Source organism: Arvicola amphibius, chromosome 2, assembly GCF_903992535.2.
Source record: "Arvicola amphibius chromosome 2, mArvAmp1.2, whole genome shotgun sequence".
Taxonomy (NCBI): domain Eukaryota; kingdom Metazoa; phylum Chordata; class Mammalia; order Rodentia; family Cricetidae; genus Arvicola; species Arvicola amphibius.
In genome coordinates, this window is record NC_052048.2 from 33522564 (window position 1) to 33549852 (window position 27289).

The 27289-nt window shown below is 49.5% G+C and overlaps 1 protein-coding gene across 1 annotated transcript; it reads right to left on the reverse strand.

Annotated features, from left to right (window-relative positions):
• Window positions 1–22970: 22970 nt before the first annotated feature.
• Window positions 22971–24688, reverse strand: Hrh1 (histamine receptor H1). Its single transcript, XM_038320282.1, has one exon. The coding sequence runs from the start codon at window positions 24686–24688 to the stop codon at window positions 23228–23230; it is 1461 nt and encodes a 486-aa protein (XP_038176210.1). The 3' UTR covers window positions 22971–23227.
• Between the last annotated feature and the right edge of the window lie 2601 nt (window positions 24689–27289).

A 27289-nucleotide genomic window follows, 5' to 3' on the forward strand; every position in this document is an offset into this window, starting at 1 on the left:
TGCTCTTCCTATATTAATTAAATGGCATGAGCTTCACTCAAAACTCTGGGGAAGGGAGAAGAATCACCGTGGGTTGGTGTAGAGACTGCTCAATGCTCAGTCGGTGGGAGAGAGAGCTTTCTCTCCTCCAGCATGGAGAGCAGGGCATAGAGCTCAGCATCCGTGCAGGATGGTGTGCATGGTTCCATGCTGCAAGTAACCAGGACTGTGGGAGGCTGAGACTGAAGGACCAGAGCGCCAAGCTGCTGGCCAGCATTACTTTCTTGTCACCTGAGTAGAGCAAGGATGAAAGGGCCCTCCCTGAGAAAGACACTAGAGCAGGACACCCAACATCTTGTGTCCCCTCGGGATAAGGAGCGGTAGCGCCCCAAGCACAACCCCCAACAGGAGACATTGAAACACACACACACAGACACACACAACTGTATGCTCATAAACGCAGGAACCGCCAGGGAGAATGGCTCAGGCTTGCATATCCAACACTCAGTCGTCAGAAGGAGGAAGCTCCTTGGGTCCAGGCTATGCAGGGCTACACGGTGAGAGCCCTTCTGCCACCTCTCAAAGACACCCCAAAGCGCTATGTAGGATCTGTGGCTCCCAGCGGCCCTCTCAGTATTTGCAGCATTGCCCATGGAGCGGCCTGACCTGAAGTGCTTCTAGGTGCTGGTTCCCTGGGAGAGGTTCAGTCTCTCTAGGCAGCAACCGCCTAATGGTCAAAAGCATAGAGCCCTGACTCCCCTGAAACACTCAGTCTACCTCCCTGGGTTTTTGTCATGCTTAGATCCAAGACGCGAGGCCCCATTCTGAGCTGAAATGTGGTTCTCTCTTATTCAAATGTGGCTTTCAGCCGTGCGCATGCGCACTGGAACCTGGGAAAAAATGGGTCCCTAGCACCGAGCTGAGAGGGGTGTAACTCCAGCCTGCTGCAACTGCTGGTTTCAGGCTTTTCAACAAGGCGCTACAGGCCTCCTGGTGACTCCAGAGGACCCCATGGTGACGGCCTTTTTTGTGAACCGTCGGGAAGGACCCAGGAGGGTCCCGCGGAGGTTCTGAAAGACTTTGTCAGTGGTCTTTTGACTCCAATCGAATGTGGTTGTCTTTGTGAGAGGGGTTCCTGCTCGAAAGTCAGGGCTGTCCTTGACCTCCTAGATCTGTCTCAGGCTGGCCTGGAAATGACACGGATCCACGAGCCTCTGGGTCCCCAGGCCTGTGGACATTCTCTTGCACACTCAGAAGGCTCCACACAGCTCAGGATGCTCCTGGCATAGGCTAGGACATTCGTGAGCAGACACTGTCGGCAAGGTGCTCTTCCTACAAGCACAGCACCTGTGTCCTCCAGCTGGACTCATTAGGAAAACAATTGTCCCGGATGACCCTACCACCAGACTGGGGCCAGGCGCTGGGAATGGATGAGTTAGTTCCATTGCTGTATCAGCGGACGCCAAACCACAGAGGGCCATGACTGGGGACAGCTCCCATTCAGGGCAGTCTGGACCTACATGCCAGCATTCTGCGGTCCCGTTGGTCCAGACAGTCACGCTGGTTCTCGAGGCCCGTGCCACCTTCCTGGCCCACAGTCCTTGGCGATGACTCTAGGGTGCTATCGTGGCACCAGTTAGGAAGGAATATATTTGTGGAGCTTTCTCTTGGCCATTGGCATGCCAAGTCTCATTTAGGGTCCAGGGAGGGCAGGCAGCCTCTGAAAGAGGCTCAACTACAGCAAATCTCACGAAGAGACTTGAAATGTTTACCAATTGGAAGCCAAAGAACCTAAGCAGCAGGATGGCAGCGAAACAGAGCCTGGGATGACTGTGAGCCTATCCGGTTTATGGTCAGGTCATTATTAGAGACAATGCAGAAAGCGGCACAACCTTCTGGACTGGGCAAACTCCCTGATCTACGGAAAGACATGGATCTCCAGACACAAGCTGGCACCTCTGCCCTTGGGCTGGGGTTCTCAATGTGTTCCTAAGTCACCAACCTACCCCATACACTCCAGAGAAGCCATGATAGCTGTGTGTTCCCTCCCCGGCACCCAGCCGTCTTTCAAAAAGAGGAAAGCTTAGCCATTTATGGAAGGGAAAGATAGGGTGCTGTGAGTCCACGAACATCCAGCTCTTTTTGATGCAAGGTACATCAACAGGTGCCCAAGGCACGAGCTGTGGGGGCGGTGTGCAGGATATGCAAGCTGGCAGGAGGAGATGTCCCTGGATACAAGTCATGTGCCCCAGCTTCTCTGATGAACGACTGGCATGGGTGTCTTCGAAGGTCAGACACCGAGCAGTCCAGTGTGGTAGCCCGCACCTCGAGTGTCCATAGAGGCATACGTGGAGTCACAGGGAAAAGCTTTCATCCAGAGCAAAAGAAAGAGCTTAAGACCTGCCAGGGCTGAGGAGACCGCGGCTAGAAAGTCTAAAAGATAAAAAGATAGAATGACTTGAAGCAAGCAAGGAAGCTAGCATGCATGCATGCAAGCAAGAAAACAAGCAGTTTAGCAAGCACGAAAGGAAACGAGCAATGGGCTCAGCTAGCTGGTAGCTGATGGAACATGCGTGCCTAGGTCATTTGACGATGGGGTCCTCAGAGTCAGCGAGTCCTGTATGACTTTGGCCCATCAGGATCAACAACCTTCTCACCAGCAATGCCGAGCTCTATGGTGAGACTATGTTCGTGAGGACATGCCAAACATCCTGTGCTCTTACTCTATGAAATAAAAATCCTGAGCTAATTCAGAACTCTGGGGAAGGGAGAAGAATTGCTGTGGGCTGGTTGTAGAGACCGCTCAGTGCTCAGTCCGTGGGAGAGAGGGCTTTCTCTCCTCCAGCATGAAGAGCAGGGCATAGAGCTCTCAGCATCCTTGTAGGATGTTTGCATGGTTCCATGCTTGCAAGTAACCCAGGACCTTGGGAGGTTGAGAATAAAGGACCAGAGCACCAAGCTCCTGTCCAGCACTGATGCCTGTTTTTCAGTGTAGTCGAGCCATGCTCTAAGGAAGGGTCCTGCTGGAAAATTATAGAGCAGGACGCCCAACATCTGTTTGGGTCCCCTTCGTATAAGCGAGCAGCAGTCGCACCCTGTACAACAGCCCATGAAAGGCAACACAACACACGCGCACACACACACACACACACACACACACACACACACACACACACAACAGTACGCTCATAAAAGCAGGAAGCGCCAGGCAGAATGGCTCAGGTTGTAAACCCAACATTCAGGTGTGAGAAACAGGAAGCTCCCTTACTCCAGGCTATGCAGAGCTACAGGGTGAGAGCCCTTTTGCCTCCTCTCAAAGACACCCCAAAAGCGCTATGTAGGATCTGTGGCTCCCCAGCCGCCTCTCAGTATTTGCAGCACTGACCATGGAGTGGCCTGACCTGAAGTGCCTCTAGGTGCTGGTTTCCTGGGAGAGGGTCTGTCTCCCTAGACGGCACAGGCCTAAAGGTCACTCAACAGCATAGAGCCCTGCCTCCTCTGAAACATAGGTGCAGCCTAGCTGCCTGGGTCTTTGTCATGCTTAGAGCCTCTGCGTGAGGCCCCATGCTGAGCTGGAAGGAGGTTCTCTCTTGTTCAAACCTGGCTTTGGGCCCTGCGCATGCGCAGCGGTGCTTGGGGAAATATGGGTCCCTAGCACCGAGCTGAGAGGTGTGTAAGGCCAGCCTGCTGTAGCTACTGGCTCGGGCTTCTCACCAAGGCGACGCCGGCCTCCTGGTGACTCCAGAGGACCCCAAGGTATGGTCTTTTGAGTCGAGCAGATTGGAAGGACTGGGAGGGAACCACGGAAGTTCCGGAAGACTTTGTCACCGGTCTTTTGACCCCAATTGGATGAGGTTGTCGTTTATGACAGGGGGTCCAGATAGAAAGCCATGGCTGTCCTTGACCTCCTAGATCTGTCTCAGGCTGGCCTGGAACTGACAAGGATCCACGAGCCTCTTCGTCCCCAGGCTTGCGGACATCCCCTTGAACGATCAGAAGGCTCCACACAGCTCAGGAGGCTCCTGGCATAGGCTAGGACATTCCAGAGCAGACAGTGTCCACAATGTGCCCTTTCTACAAGCACAGCACCGTGGCCTCAGGCTGGACTCATTAGGAAAGCGATTGTACCAAATGACCCTACCACCAGACCAGGTCCAGTCTCTGGGAATGGATGCTTTAGTTCCATTGCTGATTCAGCGAACGCAACAACACAGAGGGCCATGACTGGGGACAGCTCCCCCCAGGTCCGCCTGGATCTACAAGCCAGCATTCTGTGGTCACCTCAGTCCCCACAGTCACGTTGGCTCTCAAAGTCCATGCCAACATCCTTGCCCACAGTACCTTTGCGATGGCTCTTTGGAGCTGTGATCGCACTAGGAAGGAAGGAATAGATTTGTGGAGCTTTCTGTAGGCCATTGGCATCTCAAATCTGATCCAGGGTCCAGGAAAGGTCAGGCAACCTCTAAATGAGACTCAGCTACTGCGAATCGCACGAGGAGAGACATGAAAAGTTTACAATTGGAAGGAAAAGAGCCTTAGAAGCCGGATTGTGGCAAAAAGCAAGCATTGGATGACTGTGAGCCTATCTACCTTCGGGTCAGGTCATCAGGAGGGACAATGCAGTGAAGCGGCTCAATCTTCTGGAACTGGGCAAACTCCCTGATCAACGGGAAGATATGGCTCTCTAGAAGCAAGTTGGCCCCTCTGGTCTCGGACTGGAGAGCCCAGTGTGTGCGCAACTCACCAACCTAACCTGAACACCCCAGAGAAGGAGATGAGAGCTGTGTGTTCCCTTTCCAGTACCCAGCTGTCTCCCGAAAAGAGGAATGCTCAGCCATGATATAAAAGGCAAAAATAGGGTGCTGTGAGTCCACAGACATTCAGTTCTCTTTGAAGCAAGGTACATCAACAGGTGCCCAAGGCACGAGCTGTGGGGCGGTGTGCAGGATATGCAAGCTGGCAGGAGTAGATGTCCTTGGATACAATTAGTGTGCCCCAGCTTCTCTGATGAACGGCTGGCATGGGTGTCTTCCTAGGTCAGGACACTGAGCAGTCCAGTGTGGTGGCCCACACCGGAATCTCCATAGCGGCGTACTTGGAGTCCAGGGCACAGGAGAAAGCTTTCATCCAGAGCAAAAGGAAGAGCTTAGACCGGACCGGACCAGAGGAGACCTCGGTGAGAAAGGTTTAAAGAAAGAGAAGATAGAAGGACTTGAAGCAAGTCAGGAGGCAAGCATTCAAGGGGTTCATGGAAGCAAGCAGTCTAGCAAGCAAGGATGCAAGCAAGCAAGGAAGGAAGCAAGCAAGAAAAGGAGCAAAGGACCCAGCAAGCTGGTAGCCGGTTAGACATGCTTGCCTAGGTCATGTGACCATTGGGTCCTCAGAATCTGAGAGGCCTGTAGGACTTAGGGCCCATAGGGATTAACAAAATCCTCACCAGCAATGCCGATTTCTATGGAGAAACTAAGACCGTGGGGGAAAAGTCAGTGGACCTGTGCTCTTCCTATATTAATTAAATGGCATGAGCTTCACCCAGAACCCTGGGGAAGGGAGAAGAATCGGTGTGGGCTGGTGTAGAGACCACTCAGTGCTCAGTCCGTGGGAAAGAGAGCATTCTCTTCTCCAGCATGGGGAGCAGGGCATAGAGCTCTCACCATCCGTGCAGGATGTGTGCATGGTTCCATGCTTGCAAGTAACCCAGGACTGCGGGAGGCTGAGACTGAAGGACCAGAGCACCAAGCTGCTGTCCAGCATTGCCTTCGTGTCAGTGGAGTAGAATAAGGCTCAAAGGGCCCTGCAGGGAAGTCATAAAGGAGGACACCCAACATCTTGTGTCCCCTCAGGATAAGCGAGCTGCAGCCGCCCACAGAACAACACCCAGCTGGAGGCATTGAAACACACACACACAGACACACACAGACACACACAGACACACACCACACAACACACACAACTCTATGCTCATAAAAGGAGGAAGCACCAGAAAGAATGGCTCAGGCTTGCCAAATCCAACACTCAGTAGTCAGAAGGAGGAAGCTCCTTGGGTCCAGGCTAGGCAGGGATACACGGTGAGAGTCCTTCTGCCACCTCTTAAAGACACCCCCAAAGCGCTATGTAGGATCTGTGGCTCCCAACCGCCTCTAGTATTTGCAGCACTGACCATGGAGCGGCCCGACCTGAAGTGCCTCTAGGTGCTGGTTTCCTGGGAGAGGGTCTGCCTCCCTAGGCGGCACCGGGCTAAAGGTCTCTCAACAGCATAGAGCCCCGCCTCTCCTTAAATGTAGGTGCAGCCTAGCTGCCTGCTTCTTTGTCTTGATTAGATCCTCTGCATGAGGCCCCATGCTGAGTTGCAAGGCGGTTCTTTCTTGTTCAAACCTGGCTTTGGGCCGTGCGCATGCGCATCGGTGCTTGGAGAAAATATGGGTCCCTAGCACCGAGCTGAGAGGAGTGTAAGGCCAGCCTGCTGTAGCTACTGGCTCTGGATCCCACCAGGTGCTGCCGGCCTCCTGGTGACTCCAGAGGGCCGCAGGGGTGACGGTCCTTTTGTGTCAACCAGCCTGGAAGGACCCAGGAGGTTCCTGTGGATGTTCCGCAAGACTTTGTCAGCGGTCATTTGACTCAATCGGTGTGGTTGTCGTTTGTGACAGGAGGTCCAGCTCGAAAGTCAGGTCTGTCCTAAACCGCCTAGATCTGGTCTTAGGCTGGCCCGGAACTGACACACATCCCGAGCCTCTGTCCTCAGGCCTGTTGACATCCCCCTGCAACGATCAGAACGGTCCATACAGCTCAGGATGCTCCTGGCACAGGCTAGGATATTCGAGAGCAGACACTGTCTATAAGGTGTTCTTCCTACAAGCACAACACCCGTGTTTCTCAGGCTGGACTCATTAGGAAAAACAATTGTCCCCGGATGACCTCTACCACCAGACTCGGGTCAGGCGCTGGGAATGGATAATTTAGTTCCATTGCTGTATCAGCTGAGGCCAAACCACAGAGGGCCATGACTGGTGACATCTCCAGTCCAGACCCGCCTGGACCTCGACGAGAGCATTCTGCGGGTCCCCTCGGTCCCCTCAGTCATGCTAGTTCTCTAAGCCCGTGCCACCATCCTGGCCCACAGTGTCTTTTCAATGGCTCTAGGGAGCTATGGTTTGCACGGGGGTGGAAGGAATAGGTTTTATGGAGCTTTTCTCTAGGCCATTGGCATCTCAAGTGTGATCGAGGGTCCATGGAGGGCAGGCAGCTTCTGAATGAGGCTCAGACACCGCAAATCGCAGAAGAGAGACATGAAAAGTTTGCAATTGGAAGGGAAAGAGTCTGAGAAGCAGGATGGCGCTGAAACCCAAGCCTAGGATGACTGTGAGCTTATCTAGCTTTCGGTTGGGTCAATCAGGGAAGATAATGCAGTGGAAGTGGTTTCAGTCTTCTGGAACTGAAAAACCTCCCTGTTCTATGCAGAGACATGGATCTCCACGATGCAAGCTGGCACTCCAGAAACGGGCTGGGTTGCCTAGTGTGTGCCCAAGTAACCAACCTATCCTGAACACCCCAGAGAAGGACTTGATAGCTGTGTGTTTCCGCTCCCCGAGACCCAACCGACTTCTCGAAAAGAGGAAACTCAGCCATGAAATGAAATGGGAAGATAGGGTGCTGTGAGTCCGCAGACAGTCAGCTCTCTTTGTAGCAAGGTACGTCAACAGGTGCCCATGGCACGAGCTGTGGTGGTGGTGTCCCTATCCATCCTGGCAGGAGGAGATGTTCCCTGGATACAATTCATGGTGCCCCAGCTTCTCTGATGAATGGCTGGCATGGGTGTCTTCATGGGTCAGAACATCGAGTAGTCCAGCGTGGTGGCTGACACCTAGAATCTCCATAAGGCATATTGGAGTCCAGGGCATAGAGAAAGCTTTCAGCCAGTAGGAAAGAAAGAGCTTAAGACCGGCCTGGGCCAGGGGTACCCGGACAGAAAGATTTAAAGAAATAGAAGATAGAAGGACTTGAAGCAGTGAGGATGCAGGCATTCAAGCAGATTCATATAAGGATGCAAGCAAGCAAGCAGTCTAGGTAGCAACGATTCAAGTGGGAAGCAGCAAGGAAATAAATGAAGAAAGGGTAGAGCAATCTGGTAGTTGATGGGACGTGTGTGCCTAGGTCATTTGACAACGGGTCCTCAGAATTGGCACGTCCTGAAGGACTTTGGCCCCATCCTGGTCAACAACTCATCACGCCGCAATGTTGAGTTCCATGGTCCTTGGGGGAAAAGCCAAAGGACCTTTGCTCTTACTCTATGAATTAAATGTCAGGAGCTACACTCAGACCTCTGGGGAAAAGAGAAGATATCACTGTGGACTGGTGTACGGACCGCTCAGTGCTCAGTCCGTGGAATAGAGAGTTTCTCTCTTCAAGGTTGGGTGCAGGGCATAGAGCTCAGCTCCATGTAGGATGTTTGCATGGTAACATGCTTGCAAGTACTCAGGACTCTGGGATGCTGAGAGCTGGACAACCAGAGCACCAAGATGCTGTCCAGCATTACTTTCTTGTCACCTGAGTAGAGCAAGGCTCAAAGGGCCCTGCAGGGCAGTCATAGAGCAGGACACCCAACATCTTGTGTCCCCTCGGGGTAAGCGAGCGGCAGCCGCCCCAGCACAACAGCCATCAGGAGGCATTGAGACACACACACACACACACACACACACACACACAACTGTAAACTCATAAAAGCAGGAAGTGCCAGGGAGAATGGCTCAGGCTTGCAAATCCAACACTCAGGAGTCAAAAGCAGGAAGCTCTTTGGGTGCAGGCTATGCATGGCTACAAGGTGAGAGCCCTTTGCCTTCTCTCAAAGATAACCCCAAAGCACTATGTAGGATCTGTGGTTCCCCAGGCACCTCTCAGTATTTCCAGCACTGACCATGGAGCGGCCTGACCTAAAGTGCCTCTAGGTGCTGGTTCCATGGGAGAGGGTCTGTCTCCCTAGGTGGCACCGGCCTAAAAGTCACCACTATAGAGCTGTGCCTCTCCTGAAACTTAGGTGCAGCCTATGTGCCTGGGACTTTGTCTTGCAGATCCAAGGCACAAGGCCCCATGCTGAGCTGGAAGGCATTCTCTCTTTTTCAAAGGTGGCTTTCGGCTGTGAGCATGCGCTCCTGCGCTTGAGAAAACAGGTCCCTAGCACCGAGCTGAGAGGGGTGTAACTCCAGCCTGCTGCAGCCGCTTGGCTCAGGCTTCTCACCGAGCGTTGCCTGCCTCCTGGTGTCTCCAGAGGACCCCATGGTGACGTCTTTTGTGTCAACCGGCCGGGAAGGACCCAGGAGGGTCTCGCGGAGGTTCTGGAAGACTTTGTCAGTGGTCTTTTGACTCCAATCGGATGTGGTTTTCGTTTGTGACAGGGGGTCCTGCTCGAAAGCCAGCCAGGTCTGTTTTTCACCTCCTAGATCTGTCTCAAGCTCGCCTGGAACTGACACGGATCCACGAGCCTCTGGGTCCCCAGGCCTGCGGACATCCCCTTGCACGATCAGAAGTGTCCACAGAGCTCAGTATCTTCCTGACATAGGCTAGGACATTCGTGAGCAGACACTGTCCAAAGGTGCTCTTCCTACAAGCACAGCGCCCGTGTCCTCCGGCTGGACTCATTAGGAAAACAATTGTCCGGAATGACCCTACCACCAGACTGGGGCTAGGCGCTGGGAATGGATGAGTTAGTTCCATTGCTGTATCAGCGGACGCCAAACCACAGAGGGCCATGACTGGGGACAGCTCCCCCTAGGCCTGCCTGGAAATACATGCGAGCATTCTGTGGTCCCCTTAGTCATGCTGGCTCTCGAGGTCCATGCCCCCTTCCTGGCACATAGTGCCTTAGTGATGGCTCTAGGGAGCTATTGTGGTATGAGGTAGGAAGTGATAGATTTGTGGAGCTCTTTCTAGGCCATTGGCATGTCAAGACTCATATAGGGTCCAGGGAGGGCAGGCAGCTTCTGAATGAGGTTCAACCACAGCAAATCGCACTAAGAGAGACATGAAAAGTTTACAATTGGAAGCCAAAGAGCTTGAGCAGCAGGATGTCAGTGAACCCTGAGCCTGGGATGACTGTGAGCCTATCCAGTTTATGGTCAGGTCATTATTAGAGACAATGCAGAAAGCGGCACAACCTTCTGGACTGGGCAAAATCCCTGATCTACGGAAAGACATAGGTCTCCAGACACAAGCTGGCACCTCTGCCCTTGGGCTGGGGTTCCCAGTGTGTGCCTAAGTCACCAACCTACCCCGTACACCCCAGAGAAGCCATGATAGCTGTGTGTTCCCTCCCCGGCACCCAGCCGTCTTCTTGAAAAGAAGAGAGCTCAGCCATTTATGGAAGGGAAAGATAGGGTGCTGTGAGTAAACGAACATCCAGCTCTTTTTGATGCAAGATACATCAACAGGTTCCCAAGGCACGAACTGTGGGGTCGGTGTGCAGGATATGCAAGCTGGCAGGAGGAGATGTCCCTGGATACAAGTCGTGTGCACCAGGTTCTCTGATGAACGGCTTTCATGGGTGTCTTTGTGGGTCAGAACACCGCAAAGTACAGTGTGGTGGCCCACACCTAGAATCTCCATAGAGGCGTACTTGGAGTTACAGGGAAAAGCTTTAATCCAGAATGAAAGAAAAAGCTTAAGACCAGCTGGGGCTGAAGGAGACCCTGGCCAGAAAGACTAAAAGAAGATAGAATCTTAACCCACAAACCTCTGAACACCTGATTTTTGATAAAGGAGCTAAAAGTACACAATGGAAGAAAGAGGGCATCTTCAACAAATGGTGCTGGCATAACTGGATGTCAACCTGTAGAAGAATGAAAGTAGATCCATATCTATCACCATGCACAAAACTCAAGTCCAAATGAATTAAAGACCTCAATATTAATCTGAACACACTGAGCGTGATAGAGGAGAAAGTGGGAAGTACTCTACAAAATATGGGCACAGGAGACCGCTTCCTACGTATAACCCCAGCAGCACAGACATTAAGGGCAACATTGCATAAATGGGACCTCCTGAAGCTGAGCAGCTTCTGTAAAGCAAAGGACACTGTTACTAAGACAAAAATGCAGCTTGCTGACTGGGAAAAGATCTTCACCAACCCCGCAACAGACAAAGGTCTGATCTCCAAAATATATAAGGAACTCAAGAGACTAGACTTTAAAATGCTAATTAACCCAATTAAAAATGGGGCACTTAACTGAACAGAGAATTCTCAACAGAAGAAGTTCAAATGACCAAAAGACACTTAAGGTCATGCTCAACCTCCTTAGCGATCAGGGAAATGCAAATAAAAACAACTTTGAGATACCATCTTACACCTGTCAGATTGGCTAAAATCAAAAACACCAATGATAGCCTTTGCTGGAGAGGTTGTGGAGTAAGGGGTACACTCATCCATTGCTGGTGGGATTGCAAACTTGTGCAACCACTTTGCAAAGCAGTGTGGCGGTTTCTCAGGAAATTCGGGATCAACCTACCCCAGGACCCAGCAATTCCACTCTTGGGAATATACCCAAGAGATGCCCTATCATATTACAAAAGCATTTGTTCAACTATGTTCATAGCAGCATTATTTGTAATAGCCAGAACCTGGAAACAACCTAGATGCCCTTCAGTGGAAGAATGGATGAAGAAACTGTGGAATATATACATATTAGAGTACTACTCAGTGATAAAAAACAATGACATCTTGAATTTTGCATGCAAATGGATGGAAATAGAAAACACTACTCTGAGTGAGGTAACCCAGACCCAAAAAGATGAAAATGGGATGTACTCACTCATAATGGGTTTCTAGCCATAAATAAAGGACATCAAGCCTATAATTCGTGATCCTAGAGAAGGTAAATAAGAAGGTGAACACAAAGCAAAACAGATAGTTATCCTCCTGGATATTGGAAGTAGTCAAGATTGCCGTGCAAAAATTGGGAACTTGGGGGCGGGGTGTGTTGGGGGTAAGGAGAGATGGGGAGAGAAAAGTGTGAAGGGGAGGATGGGGAGAGCTTGGGTGAATGGGATGGTTGGGATATAGGAAGGGTGGATAGGGAGCAGGGAAGTATATATCTTAATTAAGGGAGCCATTTTTGGGTTGGCAAGAGACTTGACTCTAGAGGGGTTCCCAGGTATCCAGGGAGATGCCCCCAGCTAGTTCCTTGGGCAGCTTAGGAGAAGGAGCCAGAAAAGGCCAGATCCTGTAGTCATACTGATGAATATCTTGCATATCACCATAGAACCCTCATCTGGCAATGGATGGAAATAGAGACAGAGCCACATATTGGTGCACCGGACTGAGCACCCAAGGTCCAAAGGAGGAGCAGAAGGAATGAGATCATGAGCAAGGAAGTCAGGATTGCGAGGGGTGCTCCCACCCACCGAGATGGTGGGGCTGATCTAATCGGAGCTCACCAAGGCCAGCTGGACTGGGACTGAAAAAGCACGGAATAAAACCGGACTCCCTGAACATGGCGGACAATGAGGGCTGCTGAGAAGCCAAGGACAATGGCACTGGATTTGGATCCTACTACACATATTGGCTTTGGGGGGTGGCTAGCCTGTTTGGATGCTCACCTTTCTAGACCTGGATGGAGGGGGGAGGAACTTGGACTTCCCACAGGGCAAGGAACCCTTACTGCTCTTCGGACAGGAGAGGGAGGGGGAGTGGACTGGGGAGGGAGAGGTAAGTGGGAGGAGGGGAGGAGGTGGAAATTTTTAATAAAAGAATAAATAAATAAAGAAGATAGAAAGATAGAAAGATTTGAAGCAAGCGAGGAAGCAAGCATGCAACCAGGCATGCATGCAAGCAAGCAAGAAAGCAAGCAAGAAAGGAAACAAGAAAAGGACCCAGCAAGCTAGTATCTGATGGGACATGCCTGCCTTGGTCATTTGACCTTGGGGTCATCAGAGTCAGCGAGTCCTGTATGACTTTGGCCCATCAGGATCAACAACCTTCTCACCGGTAATGCCGAGCTCTATGGTGAGACTATGTTCGTGAGGACATGCCAAACATCCTGTGCTCTTACTCTATGAATTAAATGTCCTGAGCTAATTCAGAACTCTGGGGAAGGGAGAAGAATCGCTGTGTGCTGGTGTAGAGACTGCTCAGTGCTCAGTCCTTGGGAGAGAGGGCTTTCTCTCCTCCAGCATGGGGAGCAGGGCATAGAGCTCTCAGCATCCGTGTAGGATGTTTGCATGGTTCCATGGTTGCAAGTAACCCAGGACTGTGGGCGGCTGAGACTGAAGTATCAGAGCGCCAAGCTCCTGTGGAGCATTGATGCCCGTTTTTCAGTGTAGTAGAGCAAGGCTCTAAGGAAGGATTCTGCTGGAAATTTATAGAGCAGGACACTCAACATCTCTTTGGTTCCCCTTAGTATAAGCGAGCGGCAGCTGCACCCTATACAACAGCTCATGAAAGGCACCGCAACACACACATACACACACACAGACACACACCACACACACACCACACACACACACACTGTATGCTCATAAAGACAGGAAGCGCCAGGGAGAATGGCTCAGGCTTGCAAATCCAACACTCGGGAATCAGAAACAGAAAGGTCCCTGGCCCCAGGCTAGGCAGGGCTACACTGTGAGAGAGCCCTTTTGCCTCCTCTCAAAGACACCCCAAAGCGTTATGTAGGATCTGTGGCTCCCCAGCCGCCTCTCAGTATTTGCAGCACTGACCATGGAGCGGCCTGACCTGAAGTGCTTCTAGGTGCTGTTTCCGTGGGAGAGGTTCCGTCTCTCTAGGCGGCACCCACTTAAAGGTCACCAGCATAGAGCCCTTCCTCCCTTGAAACTTATATGCAGCCTAGCTGTCTGGGTCTCCGTTCCGCTTAGATCCAAGCGCGAGGCCCCATGCTGAGATGGAAGGCGGTTCTCTCTTGTTCAAATGTGGCTTCTCCGGCTGTGCGCGTGCGCACTGGCGCCTGGGAAAAATGGGTCCCTAGCACCCGAGCTTTGAGGTGTGTAAGGCCAGCCTGCTGCAGCTGCTGGCTCAGGCTTCTCACTAAGGCGCTGCCGGCTTCCTGGTGACTCCAGAGGACCCCAGGGTGACGGTCTTTTGTTTCGACCAACCCTGAAGGACCCAGGAGGGTCCCCCGGAGGTTCTGGAAGACTTTGTCCCTGTTCTGTTTTCTCCTATTGGATGTGGTTGTTGTTGGTGACAGGGGGGTCCCGCTCGAAAGCCAGGGCTGTCCTTGACCTCCTAGATCTCTCTCAGGCTCGCCTGGAACAGACACGGATCCACAAGCCTCTGGGTCCCCAGGCCTGCGGACATTCCCTTGCACCGATCAGAACGGTCCACACAGTTCAGGATGCTCCTGGCATAGGCTAGGGACATTTGAGAGCAGACACTGTCCATAAGGTGTTCTTCCTACAAGCAGAGCACCTGTGTCCTCAGGTTAGACTCATTAAGAAAACAATTGTCCCGGATGACCCTACCACCAGACTGGGGCCAGGCGCTGGAAATGGGTTAAGTTTCATTGCGGTATCATAAGAGGCCAAACCACAGAGGGCCATGACTGGGGGACACCTCCCGTCCAATCCTGCCTGGAACTAACTGCGGCAAACACTCTGCGGTCCCGTCGATCCCCTCAGTCAGGCTGGCTCTCGAGGCCTGTGCCACCATCCTGGCCCACAGTGTCTTTTCGATGGCTCTAGGGAGCTATGGTCGCACGTGGAGGAAGGAATAGTTTTTGTGGAGCTTTCTCTAGGCCATTGGCATCTCAAGTCTGATCGAGGGTCCATGGAGGGCAGGCAGCATCTGAATGAAGCTCATCCAGTGGCAATCGCAGGAGGAGAGATATGAAAATTTTCTAATTGGAAGGAAAAGAACCTGGGAGGCCAGATGGCAGGGAAACATGATCTTTGGGTGACTGAGCCTATCTAACTTCTGGTTGTGTCATCAGGAGAGACAATGTGGTGAAGAGGCAGAATCTTCTGTTACTTGGAAAATTCCCTAATATGGAAAGACATGGATCTTGAGATGCAAGCTGGCTCCTCAGGTCTCAGCATGGAGAACCCATTGTGAGCCCAGGTCACTCTCCTTTCTTGACCACCCCAGAGAAGTGAATCAGAGCTATGTGTTCCTTTCTCAGTACCCAGATCTCTTCTGGAATAAAAGAGGTCTCTTCTTGTCCTTTAAGGATATCCTTGATAAGCCAGGGAACGACAGGGAGATGTGAGCTCAGGGTCTTTCTGTTCTCTTTGATACATGGTATATCAGCCTTTTCTGGTGACATATGTGGAATGTGCATGTTATGCAAAAAGGTAGGAATTGTTTTCTACATATAGATTCATGTTCCATTGTTTCTCTGTTGAATAACTTGGTGTGGTTTGTATATGGTCAGAATACTGAGCACCTCATTGTGTTGGCCAATACTTGTAACTTTCTTAGTCCAGGTACAGTTGCTGCTCGGGACACAGGGTAAACATTGATCCTGAATGATACAGAGAGTTCCAGACTGACCTGTGCCTCTGGAGACACTGTCCTAAAATACTAAAGGAACAAAGAATTAGTAGGATTTCAATCCAGTAAGAAAACAAACAAGCAAGCGAGCAAGGAAGGAAGCATTCAACAAGCAATCAAGCAAGCAGGCAGGCGAGCAAATAAGGGAGCACTGGAAGAACCCAGTTAGCTTGCAGCAGATGGTAGGTGCATGCTTATCTCATTTGACTACTGGCCCCTCAGAGGTGGCAAGATGTGTGTGACTTTGGACCCAGCGAGGTCAACGAACTCCTCACAGGCAATGGCGAGTTATATGGTGAGACCAAGTCCATGGGAAAAAGCCAAAGGACCTCTGTGTCTTTTGTATGTATTCAAAGTCATGAACTTTGTTCAGCAACCTGTTAAGGGAGACGAATCAGTGTGGGCCGGCTCAGTCAGTAGGTGTGAGAGCTTTCTGTGCACACATGGATAGCAGAGGAGAGACCTCCTCATCTGTGCTTTATTTGTGTAATTACGAGCTTGCATGTAACCCAGCAGTTTTGGAGGCTGAGAATGGAGGGCCAGAGGGGCAAGTGTCCAGCATTGCCTTACAGCACTGAATGAGAATGAAGATCTAAGAGTCCAGGTAGAAAGTCCTATAGTGGGACTCCCAACACCTTTTTCTGCCCCCCCCCAGATAAATGAGCAGCAGCATCCCACAGCAAGGAACCCCTCCCATATACCCACACCAATACATACATCGCAGTCCCTATCATTTATGTTTGCTGTGCCATATTTTCCTTTCGTCAACAAGTGACAGTAGTTTTCTTTTTTGTTTAATGTTAGCCATTTATCCTTGAAAGCTATCTAACTCCTTCAAAATAAATAAAAAAAAATTTTCAGAACCCATGTCTTCTTCCACTTCATCTATGTTTTTCCAATACTCCGTATGCATGATCCTAAATTAAAATGGGTTTTAATACCCTTTTTCTTTACTCAAATTAGAAGTTTCCTTGTATCCCTGTTGTACTTAAATATCTTCATCTTCCTTGTTCTAGGGAGACTTTATGCAACATGTAGTACACATGGCAGTAATTACTTTTTTCCATTAAGTTTTCATATTTTTCAAATCAAATTTGCTAATTATTCAATTTGTGATTAATGTTGTAGAGGTCATTAGTTTTGTTTGGGGAGTAATTTGTTGCCATTTGATCTCACTGTATTTCAAAGACAGCCATGGCTTCAGAGAGACTCTGAGTCTTAAAAAAATATATTTGTTGACATTTTGTTTGGGCCTTTAAAGGCTGTATGCTGCATGAGAATGTCTCATGGCAACCCAAAATAGGGGTTAGTTACCATGAAAATGAATGACAGTGGAGTATGGGCATCCATGTGCATTCTGGATATTATAAAACAATTCTCCTCAGGACCAGTAAAACATTTTAACTGCTTTGCCATCTTGCTTGTCCTGAAATTATGTTTTGCATTTACTTATGAATCTAGTTTTTGAACAAGATATTATTGCCCACCCACAATGCAGGTGTGTGATGTGGGGTGTGTTGTTGTAGGTGTCTTCTGCTATTACCCCAGTCCCCAAGTGTGTATCAGTTCTGTGTACTTCAACCCAGTCTTTCTGGCATGGAAAATGCCGAGTTAGTGGGTAGTTCCTGACATAGCAGATTATACCTTATTCCTACCATGGTTCCCAAATATCCCATGGAGGATTATGAGCCCAATGAGACATTTTGATGGAGGTGAGCCACATTGCTAGAAGTGAATGTATTCGAGGGCACCTTGAAATACAAATACTCTCTGCTACCTGTCATAAGATCTCCAAGATGCTCCTTACTGACAAGACTGAGACGTTACTGTTGTTACATAAAATCTTTGGATTTTCTGATTAGGTGTCTGTTGTGATCAGTCTGTTGACTACTTCTTCCGTATCTGACCCAGAACTGGCCCAATTTCACATCTAGCAAGTCTTTTTTGAGTTCCACTGTCTGTTTGCATATTTGTATATGTGTACTATGTATATAGTATGTAACTACAGGTCTAGAGGATCTGCTGCCATCTTCTGGTTTCCAACTGCACTGTATACATGTGGTACCACACACATGCACCAAGTCACACACACATAACCTATAAAGACAAATATTTCAAGAGGAGAAAGAATTTTTTAAAGGTCCCAGTAAATTAATTGAAATAATGTAAAAATGTTTGTTTCACATCCGTTACCAAGCTGTCAGCTGTTACAATAAACACGTTTTTGGGGCTCGTAATAGTTTCAGTTAAAACAGCTAGGTATTTTAAAAGCTCATCACCATTCAGTGGCACTGGCCTGGTGGTCTACGAGGTGTGACCTTTCTGGAGGAAGTATGTCACTGGGGTGCTTCTCTCCAGTTCCCTCCAGTTCACATTCTCCTTCTGCTTGTGGTTTTAGATATGGGCTCCCAGCGTGCTCTTCCTTCTCCACACCAAGACAGACTCCTATCCCTCCTGAAACCATAAGCCTAAACCCTTTCCTTCTATAAGTTGCCTTGACTATGGTGGCTTTGTTTTGCCTGGGTAAGAAATACAAAGGTCAGCTCTGGCTCCAGAGTATTCCTGCTACACAGGGCAGATTCCTCTTCAGTTCTGCCTCCGACCTCTCTCCCACCCCCACCCCCCAGCCCACTGGCTCAGTAGACACAGGCATTCTTGAGCCTGACTCTGACCATTTGAATGGAGTGGAGTCCCTATAAGGTGAGAGGAAGTAGCTGTTAGGGCACAATGACACTATTTCAGAGAGTATCTCCTCAGAATCCTGCTGAATCTAGCTCAGCACTTCCTACACAAGGTCACGGAAGCCTTAAAGAGCCCAGGTGTCAGCTGATTCGTCCCTTCAAATCTCAGGTCTATCTGCAGAGCCATGGGCCTGAGCTTTCACAGCTGAGTATTGCGCTCATACAGTAGGTACAACACACGCAGGTGTGTGGATGCCATAGCAGATCCTTTTGAGGCCTCTCCAGAGGAGCATTAACGATACTTTCTGTTTCTCAGATGTCAAGGATGGCTTGTGTTGTTTGACTTCTGGATACATCCTAGTGGGTAGATCCAGTCTCCTGTGGGTGGAGGCTTTACTTTTTCCTGAGGTTTTATTTTTATCCTGAATTTGGGATATTTGTCTGTGAGTTTATGCGCGTGAGTGATGGTGCCTGCAGAAGCTACGGTCTGGAGTTACAGGCAGCTGTGAGCAGTCTGATGTGTGCTAGGACGTCAGCTCAGGCCTTCTGCCAGAGCAGTGTGTCCAAGTTCTTAACTGCAAAGCCCCCTCTCCAGCTCCCGTGTGGGGTTTCTTGAGTGACGTTTTCTTGAGTACATTATTTCCCTTCCCCTCCCCAGCCATCCTGCCTCCCCTCTTCTGCCCCATCCTGGGCTGTGTCTCCTTCTGTCTCCCCCCACAGTTTTGTTCCTTTGCGGTCCCGAGTGTCGTTCTTTATCACCACCCACAGTCATCCACTCTTCCTTTCCTGCTTCATGATGTCCCCATCTTTCCCCTTTAGTCCCTCCTCCATTTCCCTGTGGCTCCACGCAGTCCCCCTGTGCAGCCCAGGTGGGGCTCAGACTTGAAGTTACAATCCTCCTTGCCTCTGCCTCAGGAGAACTAGGATTCTAGGGACAGCTTCAGACTTCTTAGTGTTTCCTCCCCCCGCCCCCCTCCTCCCCACCGAACCTCAGTCTCCTCACCTCCACCTCTTTGTTCCCTCAGCCTGGTCAGCCTTTCCCTTCCGCAGTGAGCTGCAGCTTGTTTCTAAATCAGTTCCGGGCCTGGGGAGATGGCTCAGTGGGTTAAGAACACCAGCTGTTCTTCCAGAGGTCTGAGTTCCTTTCTCAGCACTCCGGTCAGGCAACTTACAACTTCTGTTAACTCCAGCTCTGTGGGACCCGATGCCCTCTTCTGGCCTCCATGGGTACTGCTCGAATGAGGTGCACAGAAATACATGCACGCCAACACCCATCACACATTTTTTTTTTTTTAAAAACATCAGTTATGATAACATCACAATTCTAGAAAGTCATTATTAAGAAAATTGTATCTGGGCATGGTGATGCATAATTTAATCCTAGCACTGGTGGATCTCTGTGTGTTTGAGGCCAACCTGGACTACACTGTGCGTTTTGGGCCAGCCAGGGCTACGTAAAGTCTCACAGAAAGGAACTCTTTACTTCATATGAATTACTGTAAGTTGCTATGGTTCCAATATGGTCTTTCCATGAGCATATGCAGGAGTTTAACACTCAAAGTTTTATGTAAAAGGAATTAAGAAGATAAAAAAGGAATCGCACTGTGGATGGAAATGCAGGCCTTTGGGAAGTGGTTAAGGTCATTGATGGGGCTTAATGAGCAAATCCTGAAGGCTTATCCAAGGCTAAGGAAAGACCAGATAGACAGACAGACATGCATTACAATGTTCTGGAGCCTAGATGAGTCCTCAACAGAGCCGGCGCCATCTGTTTCATCACCGAACTTCCAGAACTATAAGCCAGTATAAACCTCTGTTTCCTTAAATGGACCCTACCTCATGTATTTTGTCATAGTAGCAAACCAAACTAATTCATAACCCTGCACATAGTTATGCAGGAGTCGGTGTTTGGTAAACTGGTAACTTTAACAAGTTGGTCATCCAAGAATTTGCCATGAAGTTAATCAGTCCATGGGGAGAATCCTGAAGAAACTGGAGGGTCTGCAGGCTCTTATCTATATCTGACTCCTCTACATGGAGGGTTTTAATATTTATATCTAGTTTTTACTTAGGGCAAAAGCCTGGTCTCCCCTGGACTCTGTGCAAGCCACCCACCCCCTGATTCTTCCCAAATGGGCTGAGGCTGAGTCATCTCTGCACCACAACCCAGGGCTTTTGTAATTCCAAGATGGATCCATCTAGACAGGAGCAGAAGAACTGAAAGAGCAGAGAGGAAGCACAGCCAGAGTCACACCGTAGACCCCATGCTTCTCAACATCTCTGTGCTTCTGCTTGCTGGGCCATGAAAACAGAGAGAATCCAGTATGCTCTGAGATAGTGGAGGTGAGGCACAAAGCTGTTGTGAGGCTGTTGGCATATACTTGGCAGTGGTGGTGGCCGTGGGGGGTTTGCCCAGAAGTCAAAAAATGTTGGTGTCTTCTTTTATCTGTCTCTATCTTGGTTGAGATGGTCACTTGCTGACCCTGGCCCTTGCTAATTCAGCTAAATGAGCTGGCCACTGAGTGTCGAGGACCCCCAGTCTGTATCCCTAGCACTAGGATTGCCAATGCATTCTGCCACATCTGGTCTTTTTTTTTTTTAATGATTGGTTTTCTTTTTTACATGTGTATGAGCGTTTTGTCTGCATATTTATATTTGCACTTTGCATGCATCTGGTGCCCACAGATACCAGAAGAAGGCACCTGATACCCAGGAACTGGTGTGAGTTGTCATGTGGATGCTAGAAGCCAAACCTGGATCATCTTCAAGAGCAGCCAGGTTCTTAACTACTGAGCTATCTCTCCAGCCCCAACTTTACATTTTAGATTTATAGTGTGTGTGTGTGTGTTTGCCTTCATGTAGACATGTGTACAACATGTGTGCTTTGAGTTCCCTGGAACTAGAGTTAGAGATGCCTGTGAATCACTGTGTAGGAGGTAGGAATTGAACCTGGGTCCTCTGTATGATTAGTTAGTGCTCTTAACCACTGAGCTATCATTCCAGCCCCAATGTTTTATGTTTTTTATTTGGTTTGTTGTTGTTGTTTTTTGAGACAGGGTTTCTTTGAGTTTGGTGTCTGTCCTGGAACTAGCTCTTATAGACCAGACTGGCCTTGAACTCACAGAGATCTGCCTGCCTCTGCCTCCCAAGTGCTGGGATTAAAGATGTGCGCCACCACCGCCCAGCTCTGTTTTATGTTTTTAAGGTTCATGTGAAAGCCTCCTGCATAGAAGTCATCACACAAGTATTGGAAACCCTGAACCCCATCACAGGCACCTTGTTTTTTGGGTGACAACTTGCATTTATTGATCCCTTCTTGTCCTTGCAAGACCCCAAGTCAAAACTCTTTTCTCTGCATAGCCATATCTCTGCACCTGCTGTCTGTGCTGTTCACCCCATGTATGATGGCACTCGGCCACTTCAGAGCAATCCTACTAAGTGTCCTTCCATCCCAAGGCACCTTGGGGAGGCGCTCATTCACAGGCTTCTCTGAGCTTCTGGAAATGGAGCAGCAGCAGCAGCCTCTAAACCCAGCAGTAAAGTCCCCAAGATCCCCGGAGCCTGAGCATGAAAAGTATCCCAGGATGCAAGGCAAAGTGAAGGGGGAACAGTCTTGAAAACAGAAGTCATTTGACAGGCAGGACATTTGTAAAATGAGCAGAAACCAGACAGAAGTCCTTTGTCAGGCTTTCATTTCCACTGTTCCCCCCGCCTGTGGGACTCAGAAAAGTAGGCACAAAGCGGTCATGTCACACTATTCTTCCAACTGTCCTGTTTAAGGGAAGCAAAAGTGTCTCACTTGGACAGATCATGCAAACAGGGACACAAAAGACCAGCTTTTACAGGGGTTCCTACTTACAACACACATTGAGGTTTAACATTACATTTTACAATATAAATCACAGCCAGACTGGGGCATAAATAAACTGGATGCTCCCATGACTTCAAAAGACTCACTTAGCATGTGCGACTAGAAATCATACGGTCTCAGATAGAAACCACACTGTCCCTTCCGAGGGTCACCCTCTGTGGACACAGATGTGCCCCATGTTAGCTACTTGGGAAACTGTCACCTCTTTGGGGGAACACAATCAGTATTTGACAGGATGCTTTTTTTTCCTTTTGGGGAAAAACTGGTGACAAGGAGCTGGGGCCACACAGCATTCTCATCCTAAGGTTCTCACAGTGTCAACCAACTTCAGGAAACTCATCTCCCATGCCTGTTTCTCAGTTTGACACTCCACAGGCAGGACCTGCTCATGTTTTCTGTCACATCTCGGGCTTTGAGTGAGAGCCCCCTGGTGGAGCTCCCAAGAAACAAGGCTCTCCTGCCTTTCTTTTGCTTTGCTTTTTAGATGCAACCATTCAAAACCACTTCTCCCTCCTCCTGACTTTCGAGGGCAGTTTTTGACACTGTGGGTTGCTGTTGCTGTTTTTGCTACTGTTTTAAGAGCCAAAAGGAATCAGGAGTTGAGAATGACAGACTTGCAAGCTGCCTAACTTCCTAGCAACTCTGAGACACAGGTAAGGCAGGTTCCAGGGTGGGGCAGACAGCTCTGGAGAAAGCTATGGGAGAGGCTCAGAAGGACTGTGTTCTGAGAAGTGGCGTTGCCATGGAATAGCTGTCATGCCTCTCCAGATGACTCCTGGGAGGGGAGAGCATCTGTGTGTATGTCTCTGCAGTCACATAGCTCTTGCGTGGGAAGTCTCAGAGTCCAGGCTAACCTTCCAGAAGAACTCTAGCCATACATTTCCACTTTGGTTACTAAGGAACTCAAGGTCAGAGAGCCAGACTTCCCATGAGCACCTGAGACTTCCACAGTTCCTGAGGATCAGGCATACTCTGCCAGGTTTCTTCTTTCAAATACTCTGCTTTCTACCCAAAGTACAATCTTTCTGCCAACCACCGCCACCTGCTCTTCGACGGTCCCTGGGAACACCTCCGTACTGCTCAGCTCAGGATCTCAGATTCTATTCCCCAATGCCCAGGGGCCTAGTGACGCCCACGCTTTCTTCCTCTGGTTCCCTCTTGGACATCAGACGCTGTCCATCCACTACGTGGCATCCTCTTGCTGAGCCCTTAGGGGCGAATGTGCAGAATTTTCTTGAATGTCTTCTTGAAGTTCTCATTGCACAGGGGGTAGATGAGGGGGTTCAGTGTGGAGTTGATGTAGCCCAGCCAGATGGTGAACATGTGCACAGGTTCACTGCAGCAGCTCGTGCAGAAGGCAATGACCATGAAGAAGATGAAGTAGGGAATCCAGCAAAGAATGAAGGCTGCCATGATAAAACCCAACTGCTTGGCTGCCTTCCGTTCTCGGTTCAAGTGCAGCCCAGACACATACTGTCTGGAATGCGAGCGGAGTCTCTTCCAGGTGATCTTGATGTAATCTAGGCCGCTGTTAGACCCGCTTCTCAGTTTGTCTCTGCCCGGCCCTGGTTCGGTGCTGGGGTCAGAGTCCGTGGTCCGTGAGAAGGACTGTCGATCCACCAAGGTCTGGTCCTCCGATGTCTCACTAATCCGCCGGCAGGCATTCAGGTTCTGCTCATCCATTTTGAGCTGGCTCAGGGCCTGGTCATTGGTCTCTGAGCCCCTGCTACCCCCCTCAGCCATAGCCTGTGTGATGTCAAGATGAAAACAGTGGCGTGTGACTGCTTCTCTATCCTCTTCCTGGCTGAAGACAGTCAGAGAGTTCATCTTCTTGGGGTCTTCAGATGTCGATTTCTGATCCAGGCCTGCACTAGGGTCTCTTGATGGCCTTTTCAGGACCCCCCAGGGAGACTCTTTCCCAGGCTTCTTGGTACCCTCCTTGATATCCTCTGACTTAGACTTGATCTCTAAGAAGGAAGGGAGCGAGCCATTGGTGAGCTGGCGGTGCTGGCAGTGTTGCCGCACGGCCTTGTAGATCCTTACATAGAACCACAGCATGAGCAAAGTGGGGAGGTAGAAGTTGATGATGGCAGTCATGACCTTGAACCAAGTAACATTGTAGAAGTCTGTCTCACACTTGTCTTCTCGAAGCTCCGAGGGTGAGGGTGTGAAGTGATGCCAGCCAAGAATGGGTATAACCCACAGAAAGGAAAGAAACCAGGCCCCTAGGATGGTGGCTGATGCGCGGGTCTTGGTGCGATACCTGAGGTACCGGAGGGGTTGCTGGACAGAGCGATATCTATCAATACAAAGGATGAAGACACTGAAGATGGATGCTGTGCTGGCCACATAATCCATGGAGAGCCAAAAGAGGCAAAGGGGGCGGCCCAGGGACCACCTGGCCATGATGAGATAAAGGATGTTCATGGGCATGACGACTGCACCTACGATCAGGTCTGCTACTGACAGGCTGACAATGTACAGGTTGCCCACGGTGTGCAGCTTGCGCTCACTGTGCACAGCATAGAGCACCAGCAGGTTGAGACCCACTGTGACCAGGGAGATGCTACTTAGAACCACCACCAGGGGCAGCAACTGAGGGCTGGCCATGGCGGTCCTGTTCCCCTCACACATCTTGTCTTCGAAGGTTGAGGTGTTGAGAAGGCTCATTGGCGCAAGGGCAGCCTTCAACGATGGCTTCCACCCTAGGAGAAAAGACACGACACGAGATCAAGGTCAGCTGTCACCCAAGAGCATCATGCTGGTCAGACTGGGAGCTGCTGGGGGATAGTGGGCATCCATCCCACCATCAGGATCCATGTATTCACTCATGCATTCCTTATGACCTCATTCCATCAGTGGGTAGTTGTTGGATTCCTGGCATCATTCTGAATATCAGAGATAGCAGTGTATAAACTGGATAAAACCTTCCAATCTCGTGGAGTTTGCACGCCAGAGTTTAACCAGAACAGGGCAATCAGTACCTTGTGCAAGTCTGATTTCGAACACGTCCTGATTGACCTGAGTTCACCTATGTCCTCTTTGTTGGTTGCTGGTCCTGAGACAAAACCGTGGCTAGAGCTGAGCGATGGTGGCGCATGCCTTTAATGTCAGCACTTGGGAGGCAGAGGCAGGTAGATCTCTGAGCTTGAGGCCAGCCTGGTCTACAGAGCTAATTCCAGGGTAGCTAGGGCTGTTACACAGAGAAACCCTGTTTCAGAAAGAAAACAAAACAAAACAAGAAAACCCCACAAAAAACAACAAAAAACCCCTGTGGCTAGAAAGAGGCAGTGGGGTTCACAAAGCAGTCTCTCTCTGTGACAGATGCCAAACTATGAAAACCACCCTCTTCCCAGAAGGAAGTGAAGACGGGGTGTTTGGAGTAGTTTGGAGGTGGTCAGAAAAGTGTTAAGAAAACCTCAGAGGCTCTAAGTTTTAGGGTTCGGTTCTTATTTAGCTGCTGATGGGACCTTGGAGTCTTGTGAACACTAAGTCTTAGTTGCTAAACTCTTTCTTTTCTTAGGTCACTGACCAGGGAGAACTGACCTGTAACTATGAGCATTCCTGACTGGGGCCCTGGGGGGGATAAAAGAGGTACAGAGACATGGACTGAATGTAGCATAGCCCCAAGAAGGAAGGTCCTTGCACTGTGGAGACAGCTCAGGGATAGAGGGGTCATTAGCGACATCAAGGCTCTGGTTTCCAGTTCAACACCATGAACAAGATGTTATTTATTTATTTATCTACTTATTTATTGATGTCTGTCTGTGTTTTGGAGGCCAGCTCTTGGTACAGGCACGAATGGCATGGAACTTTCAGTGTAGACCAAACTGGCCTTGCAGTAATCCCCCTGCTTCTGCCTCTCCAGAGCTGAGTTGCAGGTATGGGCCACCATATCTGGCTTCAAAATATTAATTTGCTTATTACTTTATAAATTACAATAAGCAAATTAATATAATTTTTCATTTGCTTACTACATACAGTTCAGTGCAATTTTAAAAAGCAGTCATATGTAGCCTAGGCCGGCCTCAAGTCATTAGGTAGCTGAAGATGACATTGAACTCCTGACCCTTCTGCCTCCATCCCTTGAGTGCTGAGATTACACATGTGTACCATGCCTGGCTGATGCACGCTCTATTCCCCATCTTCCTTTGTCCTTCATATTTGTGGAATGTCTTTTGTGCAAAGAACAAAAGCTGCTTAACGTGCAGGGAGGCCTCACTTTCATCCTTAGCATCAAAACCAATAAATAAATATGATAGTATCAGCTGTCAACTTGACAGACTCTAGACCAGTGGTTCTCAAACTGTGGGTCACGACCCCGTTGGGATGGAGTATCAGATGGCCTGCATATCAGATATTTACATTATGATTTATAACAGCAACAAAATTACAGTTATAAAACAACAATGAAAATGACTTTATGGTTGGGGTCATGACAACATGAGGAACTTTATGAAAGGGTTGCAGCATTAGGAAGGTTGAGAGCCACTGCTCTAGAAATACCCGAGAGACAGGCCTCTGAGCACGCCTGAGAAAGACTATCTTCATTAGATTAATGGATGTAGGAAAGCCTAGCTCAGCAGGGGGTGGCACCTAGGGGACCCTGGGCTGTGTAAAATGGAGAAAGCCATCTGAACACACATTCAGTCATTGTTCTTGACTTCTTAGCTGCAGCTACAATGAGTTCAGCTGCTTCAAGCTCCCCATGCCGTGATCCACGCCCCCATGAGCTGAAAGCAGAACTGTGAGCCAAAATAAACTCTTTCTGTCTTAAATTGTTCTTGTTGGGGGTATTTACATCACAGAAAAAGAAACTAAAAAGACAAATAACTGTATGTTAGACGAATGAATGAATGAATGAATGAATGAATGAAGAGTGGCAGAAGGGTCTGACTCAGTGGCAGTACACCCACCTGGCATGCACAAGGGCCTGAGTTCTATTCCCCACACCATCGAAGATAAGTAAATAGGACTAGGGAGGTGGCTCAGTGGTTATGCGTGTCTGCTGCTCTTCCAGAGGGCCTGAGTTCTGTTCCCAACAAGTACATTGTGTCACAACCACCTGGAACTCTAGCTCAAAGGGATCTACTCACGCCTCCCGGCCTCAGAGGACACCGCACTCGTGTGCACATACCACCCTCCATATATAATTTTAAAAGTAAAATCCTTAAAAGTTAATAAACAAAACGAGCGTGCAGGAGACAGCAATGCTGTGAAGCCTTTTAGCTCGGAGAGCTTCTTCATTCAGCCAGTACTTGCTGCTGCTGC